The 17,300-nt window shown below is 35.2% G+C and overlaps 1 protein-coding gene across 16 annotated transcripts in view; it reads left to right on the top strand.

Annotated features, from left to right (window-relative positions):
* The window catches only part of TIA1 (TIA1 cytotoxic granule associated RNA binding protein), a 29,097-nt gene extending 12,844 nt beyond the window's left edge, over positions 1-16,253 (top strand). For 9 of the 16 annotated variants that reach the window (XM_022561203.3, XM_022561201.3, XM_022561208.3 and 6 more), the window contains 8 exons: positions 704-791; positions 4,001-4,076; positions 9,457-9,565; positions 9,953-10,048; positions 10,158-10,242; positions 10,711-10,834; positions 12,484-12,629; positions 13,567-16,253. In XM_022561203.3, the coding sequence (XP_022416911.1) occupies positions 704-791; positions 4,001-4,076; positions 9,457-9,565; positions 9,953-10,048; positions 10,158-10,242; positions 10,711-10,834; positions 12,484-12,629; positions 13,567-13,693 (851 nt within the window). In that variant the 3' untranslated portion in view covers positions 13,694-16,253. Of the gene's footprint in view, positions 1-703; positions 792-822; positions 3,287-4,000; positions 4,077-9,456; positions 9,566-9,952; positions 10,049-10,157; positions 10,243-10,710; positions 10,835-12,483; positions 12,630-13,566 lie in introns of those variants that run through there. The other 7 variants (XM_022561202.3, XM_022561209.3, XM_022561206.3 and 4 more) reach the window with 5 other exon arrangements.
* Positions 16,254-17,300: the final 1,047 nt, after the last annotated feature.

The raw sequence follows: 17,300 nt of genomic DNA on the forward strand, positions 1-17,300 counted from the left end.
TGATCCAACTATTTTGTATTTTTAAAGTGTTTCTTTTTTTTTGAGCATTGTCTTTTTAAGAAAACTTCACATATGGGAACGTTTTTTCTCTCCAGTGCTTTTTTAATGGCTCTGATATAAAGTGAAGGGATTACTGTTTTCATTCTGTTGCCTTCAGTCTTAGTTCACTTGCACATGGATTCACATAAACTGAATGGTGTAATGTCTGGGCAACCAAAACTGTTGGCTTTTGAGAAAACTGTCAAATACTTTAACATCAAACTGTTGCAATGCAAGGTATTTCTTTGATTGTTCTTCACAAAATATGGTTAAACCAAGTATATCACATAGGTAAACTGAATAAATGTAAATAAGTACTATTAGAATGGTAATGAAGTCATAAATATATATATATATATATTTTTTGCAAAACTTATTATTATTAGTTTATTTTCTTAGACCAGTATAATAATTGGCTATAAGTAGAAATATAACTGTCAGTTTCCCATTAGATATATCATAGTCCTTAGGAGAATCTTTCCTGTATTGTCACCTTGATTCATTATGTTTAAAACTGATAGGATTTGTCTAGGTATAGGATAGTGTTATACTTTACTATAATCCATAAATTATTTTAAGAATACTTTACTGAATAGATTTTAGCATTTTTTTAAATTCTAAAATTATATTTTTCTTTTCACTTCCCCTTCCTTCCCCTTATAAGATCATTTCCATGTCTTTGTTGGTGATCTCAGTCCAGAAATTACAACTGAAGATATAAAAGCTGCTTTTGCACCATTTGGAAGAATATCGTAAGTAACAGAAGATAAATTTAAAATGCTTTATATTAGAAACAATCTTACATAGAAGTAATTTGAAAATCTATTGTGAATTTTGGACATTAATTTTAACACTTGAATGTGATGTATTAATATTCACTTGAATAAGTGTATTGTTTAGAGACTATTCAAGCAGTTAACAGCCAAAGATTATTTTCCCATTGATAAATCTTTGGTCTTCAATTATCTTAGAACTCTTTTTCAATTAGCATTAGCTTTTAAGAAACAAATGTGCTGTTGTGCATATTGTTTCTTATATGAGTGTCCTGCTAGCTTGGTCATAATCTTTAGTGAACTTGTGCTATGACTAAGGAATTTAGACCCTTTGGCACTTCTATGATACCATGCATTTTCTGTTAATATATTTTAACAAAAAGAAACCTTAACAATTCAACCCAAAACGCAGTTATTAAATGTTAATTCCCAGGTATCTATCCTTTTGTTGTTGTTGTTGCTATTAACAATAATAATAATGCCTTTTAGTGTTTTATGAAGCACTGTCTTGCTTGCATTTGTTATTAATTGTATAGTTTAGGCCTTTTATAAAAAGGTCACTCAAGGAGTATTCATCATAAAAGAACTTTATATTTTGAAAAGCATGCCTGTAATAGAGTAAGAATAATAAGTTGATGATTGCACTTTCTTAGAAGTAATCGTTGAATTTAGAAAACAAAATTTTTAGAGTTTCTCGTTGCTTTATTATTGTTATTCCAGCTAGAAGAGTAGGAAAAAGGAAATGTTAGCTTTGGTTTGGTTTGATGAACAGACCAACAGCAGAGATGAGAAGGAGACTGGACAGTAAAAGCTGGTGGTATTGGTGTTGACTTTTGGAAGTTTTCGTTTGAAGAGTTTTAGTTCATTGGTAGGAGGATGAAAATGCATAGTGACCAAGGAATGACCATAAGTAAGGGGCCAACTTTAAAGGCAGTCACACGATTAGGGTTTACAAGTAGACCCTTCTGTTAGGTGACATTTTTCTTTGTCTCTTAGAACTGACTTTAGGAAAATAAAGTTCTAATTTCTTGACTGTTCCTTTTAATCTGTTTTAGGGCTTTGATTATGGTTAGCTGGCTTTCTAGCTGGCTTTCAAATATCTAGATTGGAAAGGTCTTAACCTTTGGCCTCTCAAAGTTTCTGTAAATCTCTGTATGCAAAATTTTATCCTTGCTTTCATTTTGGTGTGGAGTATCTTTGTAAGTTTTATCCTATTTTCAGATTAGTCACAGGGCCATAAAAGATTAAAGAACTCTGATATAGATCTTTGCTGCTTCTTCCTTAGAGAATCCTTTCAGATATAAGTAAGCATTAAATATATTTCAAGGCTAACATTTCCTGAAACTTACCTTTAAAAAGAAAAGGCTTTTCTAACATTTTAACAGATTAAATGCTATTTTATTAAATGTTTCGATTTTGATTGCAGTAGCTTTTCTGAAAGCATGGGAATTTTAGTTTGGCATTAGGTAAAGATTGTTTAACAATTGGTGAGTTTAAGTTAAATGACATTCAAATTTTAGTAATTTCATTACTTTTTAATCAAGGATCAATAATTTCTTTTTGTTAAATATGTTGGTATCATAATTATAGTCTAGATTTTCTTAGAGTCAACTATGATTACTGATGTATATATCATTTTTTCTTGGTAAGGCCTTTAAGTTTTATAATTTTCAGTCGAGATAATGTCTAAGCTTTAGGCTACCCAAAGAGTTAGTGTTTCTAAATTTGAAGGAACCATTTTCAGTTGGTAGCATCATTTCCTGATTTTTTTCAATTAAAGGAGATAAGTTGATAAATATATATATTGAAAGGTTCTCATGATAGTCAGATATTCCCCATAGAGATCCTACAACAGTGCTTGATTTATAAAAGGTGTGTAGTAAATGTTGGCCTATTAAAATATTTAGTATATAAAATATAGTACTTTCTTTCCCTAATTTATATAGCTTAAACTTTTCCTGTTCCTTGAATTTAGGGTAGTCTAACAAATTTTGCTATAGAAATGAATCAGCTACAAATTAAATGCATGTGTACCATACAGATAATTTTAATAAGTATTTTTACATATTGAGAAGTGGCTTGCATTAGTTTTCCCCTTTCATCATCACCTCTTTGTCATTTTGACCCTAAACACTTAATAAATCACTCCTAAATTGATCAAAATATGCTTATGTATACTTTAATATAAAATTATATTGCATGGCTTTCTGACTTGGGTTTTTGTTGTAAAAGTGCCTGTTTTGTTCATGTGTCCTGAGAGAACAAGCATTGTGACATACCTGGCTAACTTAAAAGCAGATTGCCTGTGAAGCACAATTTGAGTCCAATTTTTTGAGGTATGGAGTTTTAGCTATCATGGCTGGGTTTTTTACTCAATCTCAAATAATAGGGCTCTGGTTATTTTGCAGAGTATCTCTGAAGAATGGACAGAATTGCCCTGGCTAACTACAAGCTACGGTTCACAGTGGATAAATGTTGGCGTGCTTTTTTACTTTCTGACTTTTTAAAATTTTGCTTTTATATCTTATAGTTTCCAATCAATCTTATATGATTGCTATTTTAGAATTTAGTGTAAAATTTTCTCTTATATAGTATAAAACTAAAGTGTGTGTCTAGTATTTTTCTTCAATGATTTAACATTTCTGAAAAGTCAAGTTCTCAAAATTTACCCATAGTCCGGAAGGGGGGTATAAACTGATCTGAGAAAATGAAAAAATTTAATTAATTTAGGGAATATACAACTTTTCCATTCTTTTAGTTTCCAGTTTTCTATTTTAATTTTTTAATGATTAGGTAGTAAGTATATAGTGTCAAATAGCAAATTATAAATTGCATGGTTAAAGAAAGCCATTCATTTAGTGTGCCTGTGAACCCTATAAGTTAAGTAAAATTCATGTGAATAGCTGCTTTTACCATGCTTAATATTTAAAAATTTAAAAACTTTTTGAAGTGGGAGGCAGTTTCTGTACAATGTATACATATATATTTAAGAAGTTACTGATTTGCATGTTTATAAAATTAAGCCTCATTTGCTAATACATGATAAATTTTATAGAATAAAAGGTGAATTTGCATTAAAGGTTCATTTTAATGAAGATGAAACATGAAAATGAGTTGTGTATGAAATTCTCACTTGATATCCAGAGGAGAGTTTGCAAACCTAAACTTCCGATTGTTTCTGATTTCAGAGATGCCCGAGTGGTAAAAGACATGGCAACAGGAAAGTCTAAGGGATATGGCTTTGTCTCCTTTTTCAACAAATGGGTGAGCTAAATAAATAAAAAGTGCATGTGTGGCGCTTTAAGAGTAAAGGATAAAAATATTCATTTTGTTTCGATTGTTACTCATTTTCCTCATCTGCCATTTGTTCATTTCACTGATAATTAATACCCTTACTAGAGGATATCTTTTTTCTCCTGTTTGGTCATTTAGTCAGCATTTATTTAGCACCTGATGCATGCAAACTACTGATAAAATGTTTTCAGAATATAGAAAGTAGAGTTGTTTAAATCATCAGCCAAAGTTAGATATTGACTATCTCATTTATATATTTAATTCATTATGTCCCTGTTTTATATTCCCATGGTAATTCAAACGTAGCTAGTGTGATAACTCAAGGTTCCAAACAATTAAATGCAGAGATAATCACATTTCTAAAAATATAGGGATGGATGGTAGGAGAATTTAATGCACTAATCCTGGAGTATACACTAAGGTTTCATTAACCTTAGATTTTATTGTATTGCCTCTATGTTACGACTGTTGTTTGCCAACGATTACTACAAAAATATTGTACTTTCTGTGTAAGAGTGCCTTAGAATGAGCCATTAAAATTTTTGATAATATAAAATTATTTTAGAAAGGATTTTCTTACTTTAGTAAATAGAGTATTTGAAATAGATATCATTTCTTGATGACTTCAGGTCAAATTTATGAGCATCATTCTGAGTCTTTTAAAAATACACCCATAAAAAAAAAAAAAATACACCCGTTCGCAGTTATGCCAAATAGTGTCAAATTGTCTTGTTTTTTTCTAGTTCCTGTCTGCTTACATTGAAACCGTTTGGTTATTCCTCCCTATGAACTCTTACTATCCAGATACTTGCTATAGCAGCCAGCTTGCAACCATTTTGCCCCAAATCTACTTTTCAAATAAAAAAATCTGCCCTAAAAATGTTTACGTGGCTTGTAAGTTAAGGCAAAAGAGGGTAGAATGCACTGTAATGGTATGTCCGCTGATTGCACAGTAACATCATATCTTGCAATCACATTGTTTAAATGTATAGCTATCATCTTCCTCTCATGAAGTGAAAATGCCTTCTAAGAAGTAGGTTAGCCTAAGAGGTCAGGAAAAATCCGTATATTAGAAGAAAAGTTGCACATGGTAAAGCATATTGAGAGGTGAAGGGGTAAAAGCTCCGTCATGTATGTGTCCCATCTACCAAGTATAAGATGAGATAAGGAAATAAAAACTATGAGAATGTAGCTGGTTCTCAAAGCTTTACTGTTAATCACAGCATAATATTTAGGAAAGGTAGAAAAATACCTCATACAATGGATTGATAGCCACAATTAGTATGAGTTCCTTAAAGGATTGATAAATAGGATATTAGTGTCTTGTGCTACTTGGGGAAATAGGTTGAGGGCTTTGGGTTGACTAAGAGCTCATTTTTTCCATTTGAGATTATGGAATATATAGCCCTGCTATATGAAATCACTATTTAATGCATATTTAGTATGAAAGTCGGATAGCAAACGATGTCTGTGTGTGGCCTCTGGAATTAGCCAGAGATGGATTGTAATCCTGACAGTCATCATATGATAGGTGTAACTTAGAGTAAGTGATTTAATGTGATCTTCCCAAATTTATATTTCACTTTCTGTACATTTGAGATATGTGATTCGCAGGCATTCTCAGTGCCACAGCGCTGACTGAAATTACCCCTGGCTTCCTTGCCTCTTCCTGTGTTGTGTGTGCTAGGCAAACTCCAGTACTGGTTGAACATAGCCTCTCTGCTTACTCTGAAGTAATTGAGTATTGATAGAGAAAAACTGAGTCAATGGTTTTGCTTCTAATTTAATGGTCACACATTAGATGAGTACATGTTACTGTCTTTGCAAACCTATGTTTCTCTAGTAAATAAGATTTCCTGTTCTTCGATAACTATTTCATGCCCCCTCATTTCTCCTTGGATATTCCTCACTTTTCTCCATCACCACCCTGAGCTTCAGCTGAGAAAATAGAAGCTATCATACAGGAATTCCCTGAGCTTTCAACCACCAAACCTACATTAAATGCACTCACCTTCTCCCTCTTCCTCCTATTACAGTGGAGGAAAGGTCCTGTAAAAGACCAAATCACTTATGATTGGGGTCCCACCACTCCATCCTTTTTAAGGACTTTGATCACGTGGTTATTCTGGATTTTTTTTCCCGACTAAAGCTTTATTGAGATATAATTCACATACCATAAAATCCACTCATTTAAGGTATATAACTCATTGGTTTTTAGAATATTCACGATTATGCAGCTACCACCACAATTTTAGAACATTTTCATGACCCTGAAAAGAAACTACATACTCATTAGCAGTCACTAGCTTTTTTCTTCTACACCCTCCCCCCTCAGCCTTGAGCAACTATTAAATCTACCTTCTGTCTATATAGATTTCCCTGATCCAAACATTTTTTATAAATGGAATTGTATATTATGTGCTCTGCTTGTTCTTTTGTCCTATGTCATCAGTCTTTCCCTCTTCACTGAATCATTCCCATCAACCAAAAAAACATGTTCTGATGTCTCAATAAACTTAACCCCATATCCCTTCCTTATCTGTATCCCTATTTCTCTTAATAATTCAGACTCCAACTTCTCAAAAGAGTTGTTTGCACATTCTTCCACTTCTTTGTCTCCCACTCACAATACGCATACCCCCCTCAGAAAAAACTTTCCCTCTTCTGTGAGCAAGTAATTGTATTTGTTTTCTAGGGCTGCTGTATCAAAGTAGCTGAATGACTTAAAACAACAAAAATGTATTCTTTCAAAGTTCTGAAGGATAGAAGTCCAAAATCAAGTTGTCATCATGGCCATGTTCCATCAGAAGACTGTGGAAGAATCCTTCTTTCCCTTTTCTTAGTTTCTGGTGGTGACTGGCAGTCTTGGTATCCTTGGCTTGTAGCTGCATCACTCCAGTCTCTGCCTTGGTCTCCACATGGCCTTCTTCCCTCTGTGTGTGTCCACATTAGCTTCTCCTCTTCTTACAACGGCCCTTCTTAAAGGGCCCACCCTAATTTGTATTGACCTCATCTTAACTAATACATCTGCAAAGACCCTATTTCCAAATAAGGTCACATTCACAGTTATGGGCAGGGTAGATAGGACTTCATATAAATTTAAGAGACACAGTTCAACCCACAACAGTAATTAAACATCGTATGGAGCTCAGACTTGTTAGTGTGGTAAGCAATATTTGTTTCTTTTTTAAGAATATGCATTTCCTTTTTATGTGTCTCAAGAATAGCTTTTAGTTTGCCTGTTCTTTTGTGCTAGTTTAAGCTGACGTTTGACATATGCAAACCAAAGCTGAACCCCATCTACTTTTCACTGTACTCTTTTTTTTTAATAAGTTTATTTTTTTGTATATTTATTTATTTTTGGCTGCGTTGGGTCTTCGTTGCAGTGCGCGGGCTTTTCATTGTGGTGGCTTCTCTTGTTGCAGAGCATGGGCTGTAGGTGCGCGGGCTCAGTAGTTGTGGCTTGCAGGCTCTAGGTGTGCAGGCTCTAGAGCGCAGCCTCAGTAGTTGTGGCATACAGGCTTAGTTGCTCCGTGGCATGTGGGATCTTCCCAGACCAGGGCTCGAACCCATGTCCCCTGCATTGGCAGGCAGATTCTTAACCACTACGCCACCAGGGGAGTCCCTTTCAGTCTGCTCTTAAGCTGGCTTTTGTTCTTACTCTATACCAGCACTACCCTTTTCAAGTTCACCTCTTGACTTCTGCTTGCTTGACCCTGACAGTACTTTTTTTTTTGCGGTACGCGGGCCTCTCACTGTTGTGGCCTCTCCCGTTGCGGAGCACAGGCTCCGGACGCGCAGGCTCAGCAGCCATGGCTCACGGGGCCTAGCCGCTCCATGGCATGTGGGATCTTCCCGGACCGGGGCACGAACCCGTGTCCCCTGCATCGGCAGGCGGACTCTCAACCACTGTGCCACCAGGGAAGCCCTTGACAGTAGATTTTTGAGGGTTTCTTCCTTCATCACTGGCTATTCCTTCTTAGTCACCTTAGCTAGTGATCTCTCCTTTACCCAGATTTCAGATTTTGCTGTTTTTCAGGACTCTATCCCAGGATGCGTTCTTCTCTCTAGTCTTTCTTCATGACTCTGAATCTTATATCTCCAGCTCCGTTTACTTCACACTTACTAACAAATGGTCTTCATTTAGATGTCTTACAGATATCTCAAACTTAATGTGTCTTAAATCATCTTTGTTTCTTCCTCAAACTTGTTGCCCTCCTCCCTCCCAGGCTTCTCATTTCCATTAATGCTAGCACTATCCTCCCTACTGCCCAAGCAAAACCTAGGAATTATCTTTGATTCCTGCCCTTTGGCTTACTGTGCACATCCCTCCCCACCAATTCTCTTGACTCTTCGTTTAGATTACATCCACTGCTACTGCATTAGTCCTGGTCACAGACTGTTTTTTTAATTTGGATATTGCATTAGTCTCATAAAGTGTCTTTTTCCTTTTACTATCTCCCCAAACTGTTCTCCTTCTTAAAACATAAGAATGGCCTTCTTAAAACATAAATCGGATCATGATAATCTTTCTTAAAATAATCAGTTTTTTCCTCTGGCACTTTTCCTTTTTTGCACACTAGATTCCAGTAAAACTAGTCATCTTTCACATGCTTCTCTAAGATGCATACCAAACATTTTCCTGCCTTAACACACCTTGCAGTGCTTTTCCCTCTATCAGGAACACCCTGGTGTTTGGACTTTTCTAGCTCCTCTTCCTCTCTATTTCAGCTTAAATGTCATTTCAGAGACCTTCCCTAATCATGCTGCTCTAAAGTAGATCCCCATGCCTGTATCTCAGCATGGGATATTCTCTCTCTCAACCTTTTGTTTCTGTCATGGCATTTACCACAATCTGTAATTACTTTATTTGTCCCCCGCAAAAGAATGTAAGTTCTGTGGCAGCAGAGACCATGTCTACCTCATTGACCAACATTTCCCTAGCACTTAACCTGCTGTCTAGGACATGATAGCTGTTCAGTATTTACTTGTAAGATGAATGAGAAACCAAACACTGTCATTAAAAGCATGTTGGATTGTATAAAGTGCAATTTTCATCCATAATAGTATGGGTTGTTCCATGAACTTTACAATGGCTACCTCAATAAGGGCTTTTGGGCTCGAGTCTTTCAGGTGATTAACATTCCCAAAGTCTGATATCCAAGTAAAAGAAAGACAGTTTAAAAGCACCATTGTGTTTTAGGAAAGCTGTCATATATTGTGTATTTCACAAAGCATTTCATTCAAAAAACATTTGTGAAAAGCAACCATGAGTTTTCTCTATTGCTAACAATTGTTTAACGTCAACTAATAGTGGCTTCTTTGTCATTTCTAATGTTGTGTGGAACAGGATGCTGAAAACGCCATTCAACAGATGGGTGGCCAGTGGCTTGGTGGAAGACAAATCAGAACTAACTGGGCAACCCGAAAGCCTCCAGCTCCAAAGAGTACATATGAGTGTAGGTGAATTGGAGAAGAAAAGGAAATGTGGAATTTTGGAGGAAAATACACTAGATTTTAAATGTTAGAGCTGTTCCCGGAGACTTATTGCAGAAATAGATGAGAAGCAAATCAAGACTACTGTTCAAAAATGTACTTAGTTTTCATTTTTGTAATTATAAATAATAAATTATATCTCTAATGTCAAGTCTCCTATTAAATAGAGAATATTGAGTAATTTTTAGACATTCTTGGGGGAGGTTTAATCTTCAGTCAAATGTAATATGTATTAAATAAGCATTTTGATCAAGGTAAATATTACCATTTCAGTAGTGTAGTTAATGTTGCTTTACTCTTTCTGAACATTTTATTTAATGAATTAAAAATATTAAATTTTTCCTCCCCAGCAAACACCAAACAGCTATCATATGATGAGGTTGTAAATCAGTCTAGTCCAAGCAACTGTACTGTGTATTGTGGAGGTGTCACTTCTGGGCTAACAGGTATGGGGGCTTTACCTATGTGGCATCTTGAGATTAATTTTTAAACTAAAAGGCTTGGTATTTGTAGGATTTTAATGCGGGTTTGTTTTTTGTTTTTTTGGTCTAACAGAACAGCTAATGCGTCAGACTTTTTCGCCATTTGGACAAATAATGGAAATTCGAGTCTTTCCAGATAAAGGATATTCTTTTGTTCGGTAGGGGTGGTTTTTAAAAAAATGTTTCCCCCCAGATCATTTTTGAACATTTAACTTAGTGGTTTTCTTTAAAATTTACTTTGGTTATAAAGAAATAAAAATTTCTCTAGTGTTTATCATATTTGCCACTTTTTTAATAGCTCCCTCCTTCCAACACAAGGCAAATAAAACATTCTGTTAAAAGAAGTTTCCCCAGAACTATAAGATCTTTGAGGGGGAAAAAAAAATGAAAATATGCCATTTTATTGATTCTTTTATATTAACTTCCTGTTATATTTCAGGCTTAGTTTGATTTTTAAAAATAGGTTTTATTCATAAGCACTTTAAACTATTTATTTTTAACATCTTTATTGGAGTATAATTGCTTTATTTACAATGTTGTGTTAGTTTCTGCTGTATAACAAAGTGAATCAGCTATATGTATACTAAATAATTTATATTGGTAATTCTTAATATTATTTTCAATAGGTTCAATTCCCATGAAAGTGCAGCACATGCAATTGTTTCTGTTAATGGAACTACCATTGAAGGCCATGTTGTGAAATGCTACTGGGGCAAAGAAACTCTTGATATGATAAATCCCGTGCAACAGGTGAGAAGGTTCTTGACTTTGCAGAGTAATTGCTGGGCTAATAGGTATTTTTAAATGAAATTGTTGATAATCGTCATTAATGCTTCTAGCTAAAATGATAGCATATAAGGGCTCTTCATGTATTATAGTTCCAGAGTAGTGGTTCATGGATGCAGGGGTGACATGATGAATGTGACCACCTCGATTGACTCATGCTCACACAGTGGATTTTAAAATGCTGCAACAAACTTAACAGGGTATTAAATTTTTTCTAATACTTAGTAGATTTATTCACATACTATTTGGAGGACTCACAAGCATGTTTTTTTTTAATTATTATTTATTTATTTATCTATCTATCCGTCCATCCATCCATCCATCCATCCATCCATTTTTGTTTGCATTGGGTCCTTGTTGCTGCGCGTGGGCTTTCTCTAGTTGCGGCGAGCGGGGGCTGCTCTTCGTTGCATGCATGGGCTTCTCACTGCAGTGGCTTCTCTTGTTGCAGAGCATGGGCTCTAGGCGCAGGGGCTTCAGTAGTTGTGGCACATGGGCTCAGTAGTTGTGGCTCACGGGCTCAGTAGTTGTGGCTCACAGGCTCTAGAGTGCAGGCTCACTAGTTGTGGCACATGGGCTTAGTTGATCCGCGGCATGTGGGATCTTTCCGGACCAGAGCTTGAACCTGTGTCCCCGGCATTGGCAGGCAGATTCTTAACCACTGCGCCACCAGGGAAGTCCTCACAAACATGTTTGATTCAGGTGAAACAAAAGCTATGAATATATTTAGGACCTTGGCATTTTCTTCCAGATTTTGCTGCCTTTGTTTTTCCAGGCAGTTCTAGTGGTTCAAACTTGACCCCACAAACATTTCTATGAGGAAATGGAGCATCAAGATAGGAGTAAGAAAATCCTAAACTATATAACTTTCTTAAGTAAACTGAATATAGGAATAAATAGTCCTTATCTTCCCTGTCTTCCCTAGCTAAAAGAAACGGTCATATGGATAATTTACAAAACACCTAAACATTATCCTGAGTTTAATAACCCTAACCCTAACCTACTGCCTTACAAAGAGTATGCCATTTAGAGCATCATTGTAGAGTTAAAGCAGTATAACCTCACTTTTTTTTTTATTAGCCGTGACTTTATAAACTTTTCTTTGTCCTTTAGTGTTTTCTTTTTAATATATATATAAATTTATTTATTTTATTTATTTATTTTTGGTTGTGTTGGGTCTTTGTTGCTGTGCACGGGGTTTCTCTAGTTGCCGCAAGTGGGGGCTACTCTGTTGAGGTGCGCGGGCTTCTCATTGCGGTGGCTTCTCTTGTTGCAGAGCACAGGCTCTAGGCACGCAGGCTTCAGTAGTTGCAGCACATGGGCTCAGTAGTTGTGGCCCGCAGGCTCTAGAGCACAGGCTCAGTAGTTGTAGCGCCCGGGGCTTAGTTGCTCTGCATCATGTGGGATCTTCCCAGACCAGGGATCGAGCCTGTGTCCCCTGCATTGGCAGGCGGATTCTCAACCACTGTGCCACCAGGGAAGCCCTGTCCTTTAGTTTTAATTGTAATTATGGCCCTATGTGTTATGGCTATGTATTTGTGGTGTATTAGGACTGTATATGCCCCTATAACTTTAAATAATATTAAATTATCTGTTATAATTTTACTTAATAGCAGAATCAAATTGGATATCCACAAGCTTATGGCCAGTGGGGCCAGTGGTATGGGAATGCACAACAAATTGGCCAATATATGCCTAATGGTTGGCAAGTACCTGCATATGGAATGTATGGCCAGCCATGGAACCAGCAGGGATTTAAGTAAGCATACTTGTTCTTTTCCTTTATTGTTAGCCTTTGAAAATGTCAAGAACTTGGGAAGAGATTTTAAGTAATTAGTAGGTAATGTGCCTTCTTTCTAAAGCATAGCCTTTGAAAGACTTAGAGAGGTTTTTACTTTATAGTTTTAAGTGTATATCTAAAATTTTGCCTAGAAATGTGTTGTCTTGATTTATAACCAGCGTTATGAGAATTTTGGTAATGCTTGGCAGTGAATCAACAAATATTTAAGTAAGGAAATAAGAACTTAATAGTTGGCTAGGCTTACTGGATACAGTTATTTTGATCCTAATTGCTTTATTCATTATGCTTTTTTTTTGCGCAAGAGGGTTTATTCATACATTGTTATATGAAAGCTTCTTTATACATCCTGAATTACAATTTTACTTAAATTTCTGAAAAACAAACTGGAAATTAAAAGGCTTTGCCATTTTTATTAAAAAGAATCTTGTAATGTTGAGAAAATTTATGAGTTTACATATACTAATAATTATCTTAATTTCTTCTTTGAGTAATATAAATGCAAGTCCGTATCATACCAAATGATCACGTTTCCTTCAGGTAGTGGCTTGTTCAACATATGTCAAACTCCAGATGGACAGTTTTCTGAGATTAGAGATGAGTTTTTCTGAGTTCAAGGGAATAAATGTTTATAGATAAAGGATATTTTCTTAGCTATAATTAAACTAACAGAATTAAACTCTACAAATTAAAGCTACAAGGATGCTTGTTTTTAAAAGAAAAAAGCTTTTGCCTTTGCTTTCTCTGGCATAACAGTTATTCTTATATTTGGGCTTAAGAAAAAGGATATTTCCCACGTATGTGTTATTTATTCTTGGCATTATTTATTCTTGGCATTACATTTTATTTTAACCAGTGGATTTCCCCTCCCCTCTGCTTCTTTCACATTCTGCACCAGTCAGACACAGTCTTCTGCACCGTGGATGGGACCAAATTATGGAGTGCAGCCGCCTCCAGGACAGAATGGCAGCATGATGCCTAATCAGCCTGCAGGGTATCGAGTCGCAGGGTATGAAACCCAGTGAAAAAGGACTCCAGAATCTAAAGCCAGTGGCTTAAGGCTACAGGGAGTGTAGTAAAGCCGTTGTTTACTTAAAGATTTATCAAATCAGTCAGTGCAAATGTCAGATACAATGTATTTATTTAAAAGATTCATTTTTTAATCATGAAATTACTTACCATCCGCATTGTTTTAAAAAGAAACAATATGCTGGATGTCTGCCAATTTTTGCCTTCATTACCTTTTTTGATAAAGTTTCTCAAATCCTTGTTTCAAATACAAATGCAGGGATTGCTGCCACTTTTTTAAAATTGAGGCAGAAAATTGCACAATGTTGAACTTTTTTCCACTGAAGTAGTGTGCAGTTCTAGTTTGCATTCCTGATATGATTTAAAACATGTAATATAAAGATGTAAAAAAAAGAAAAAAGGAAAACCAAAACTGTGCAGAGTCTAGAAGTTCTTTGTAATCTTCAGCTTATGCACAAATTCTATTTTAGGTTTTTTTGAAATAGGCATTGTTTGAGCTGTCCCATCTCCACTGTTTTCCCTTTGGGGTTTTTTAATATAAGTTATTAGTTTACATCATTTTTGTATCTACATTTTTTTCACAAATTTGTCTTGCCTTATTAAAGTTCTATGAAATATACTTAAATGGAAAAAAATGATCTTTAGATTGAAAACTTTTCTCAGATGGATTGATAATTGCATTCATCTTGTGTTTTATATGAGAAGGTGCCTCAAGAATTCCCTGTTGAATTTGTTTAAAAGGGTTTTTATCTTCTGTGATAAACTTTGCTGTGTACCAGGAAATATAAAAACAAAAACTTGTTACTAAAGAAAATCTCTGAAATGTGATAAGTTCTTATGAACCCATGTTAATTTCATGTGTCAACTTCTACATTTACATGTATCATTTCATTATGTAAAATGTTTTAGCAATTTAATATTTTGCACAGTTAGCAAACTTTGTATGTCATTTCCTCCTTAAAGGCATCATGCAGAGTTGACAGGAGATTTATAAGGTTTTGTTTGCATGTGAATATCAAATACACACTTTGGTAGTCTTTGAATACAAAGTCATCTGCTCTTGTTTTTCAAGAACTTTGAGACACAAAGTTGTATGTAAAGAAATATATTAATTTGCCATATCCTAGTTATATTTACTCAAAAAGAGTAAATCAACTTGATTTTAATATGTACAAATGATAGCTGTGAAACTGTAGAATATCCTTATGTCAGGCTTGGGGTTTCTTGTGAACTCCAAAATTAGCCTGAATGACCAGCCGGGCAAAGCATTTTTTAAATGTTCAGAGGCCAAAAGATAAACAAACAAAAAACCGTGAAATCCTACCTCCTTAAACAGCCTTCAAAGAGGAGAATCCTCAGTGCAATCATTACTTTGATTCTTTTGGTACCTGTTTTCCTGGAGTTCCCAATTTTATTATTTTGGGGTGGCTCCGAGCATTAAGAGGTTTAATCTTTGATGGCATTGTTCTAGTTTTGAAATTTCTAGTATATTTCAGTCTCTTAGAAGAATTGTGGGAGATTTTGTTTTGTTTTGTTTTCAGCGAAAGTCACAAACTCTCCTCTTCTTTGACTCACAAAGGGGAAGGGTCCCCAGTATACATATTTGGATGCTTGGTTGTTTTTAAGACCAGAGAGCTTCTGGTGTTTTATTTAGGAACAGAAAAGGCCCATGGAATCCTAAGAGTTTCCTGGCCTGTATCCTCCAGGTAGGAGCAGATGACTCTAAGCTGGTCTCTAAGCCAATACTCCTGTAAACCAGAGCCCAGGAAAGACAGCTCATAAATGTATAATTCTCTGGAGCTCAATTCTATGCAGTTGTACTGATGTTTCATCAAGTCACTGTGTATTTTCTAAGTGTTGATACATTAAAAGTTGCTTTATGGAAGATGAGTAAATTTTTTAAACACTTGGAAATTTTATTTCCTTGTTAATTAACCTTCTACAGATCAGGGCATGCAACCAAAAGCAGCTTAAATACTCAAAAAAAATAACAGGATGCTGTTTTTAGATTCTTCTGGTTTATGTTCCTATTTTAGGACCCTCACTTTTCTCTTATTCAAAAGTATTTTATGTCCTATACATCTGTGGATTGCAGGGTAAATTATTTGGGCATAAATAATCCAAGCAAAAGTATAGTTTTTCTTTCATCTTGACTATCTCAAGAAATAACACTTTTTATTAGCCAATATTTTCTTATTGCACAATTCTAAAATGTACATTGACTACTTTTTGAGAAGAAAGTAGCATTACTCAAAGGCTTATTACTACTGAACAAATTTGCAATTCAGGAACATTGCTAACTTTGCTTTAAATCTTACTCTCAGTGTTAAATCATTTTAAAAATTTACAGTCTAAAAATCATACTGGTATTAGTATCAGGTAAGGAAATTAAAGTTTTTTAAACGGATTCATTCTCTGCAATATGCATTCAGATTTTACTTTAAAATACATCTGGTACTGTAAAGAACCTAAAGTGGTTCACACTTAATGGGTCATTAATCCAGTATTCTTTGCCCTGACTGTTTGGATATTAAAGTTCCTTTATGTTTTCTATAACCTTTGGGATCTTCTTGCAGTGATTATTGTGTGTGAGAGATTTTTTTTTCTTTTTGGTCTAGTTATATTGTTATATTCACTCTGGTATTTGTTAGATTTCTTTTTAATCTTTTTTCAGAAACCATGGTTTGCATTGGGTTAGTTTGATACCACAAAGAATTGCTGTAGATTTAACTCACTATGAAATCAGGATCTCATTTTCCTTGTTAATATTCTCTCCCTGTTGAAAATGAGATTCACATTCTAGTTTTATTCTTCTCCTGTTTTGTTCCTGTGCTTACTCAGCTTCCTTTTGTATGTGTTAGAGTTCTATTACTTTTGAGAAGGCGGTTGATAAGGACTAGTTTGCATACACAAAGAGAGTTAAGTTTACCAAGAGCTACAGGGTGCTCTTGAGGTTACAGTTGAATTGGAAAAATAAAATGTGTTTGTAGGAAATAAAAGAACAAACCCTTTCAATGAAAGAGTGATGATTTCTAAAAACAAAATCTTTTTGTAGGGGCTTGTTATCGTTTTTTCCAGTCACTGCATTTGACTATTTAGAACTTGAAGAACAACAAATTTTAATTTAAGAGCCTTGATAAAATGTATGTGAATGTTTCTGAGTTGAATAGGACTTTACACTGTGGTCTCTAAAGTTGAAGGCTGAAGTTATTCTGATAGTAATTCACCTAAAAAAGGGAAAAGTAGATTTCTGACTCAGGGTTAATAAGCTCGGGCGAGAGGCTGTGCAGAAAATAGTTATTAAGCAGCTTTATATACTAGATAAATGAGATCCCTAGCTCCTTATTTGTGTTCAGCTCTAGAAAACCAACAGCCACACTCAAACACACCAGGCAAGATTTGGAGGCTCCTACTGTGGAAAAACTAAGCAACTCTTGAGTGAAAAGACAGATGCTGACATTTGAGGGTCCCCGCCAAAAAGTAACTGGCCAAGAGTCCCCTTACGGTGGAGCGTACCAATCAGTAAGCCCTGCCCACGTACACAGACCTTCCAAACAGGTTTTTAGTGCTTCACTTCTAAATAAAGACAGCCAAAGATCACCA

This window comes from Delphinapterus leucas, chromosome 13 (genome assembly GCF_059928025.1).
Source record: "Delphinapterus leucas isolate spDelLeu-1000000601 "Yukka" chromosome 13, BTC_Dleu_Yukka2, whole genome shotgun sequence".
Taxonomy (NCBI): Eukaryota; Metazoa; Chordata; class Mammalia; order Artiodactyla; family Monodontidae; genus Delphinapterus; species Delphinapterus leucas.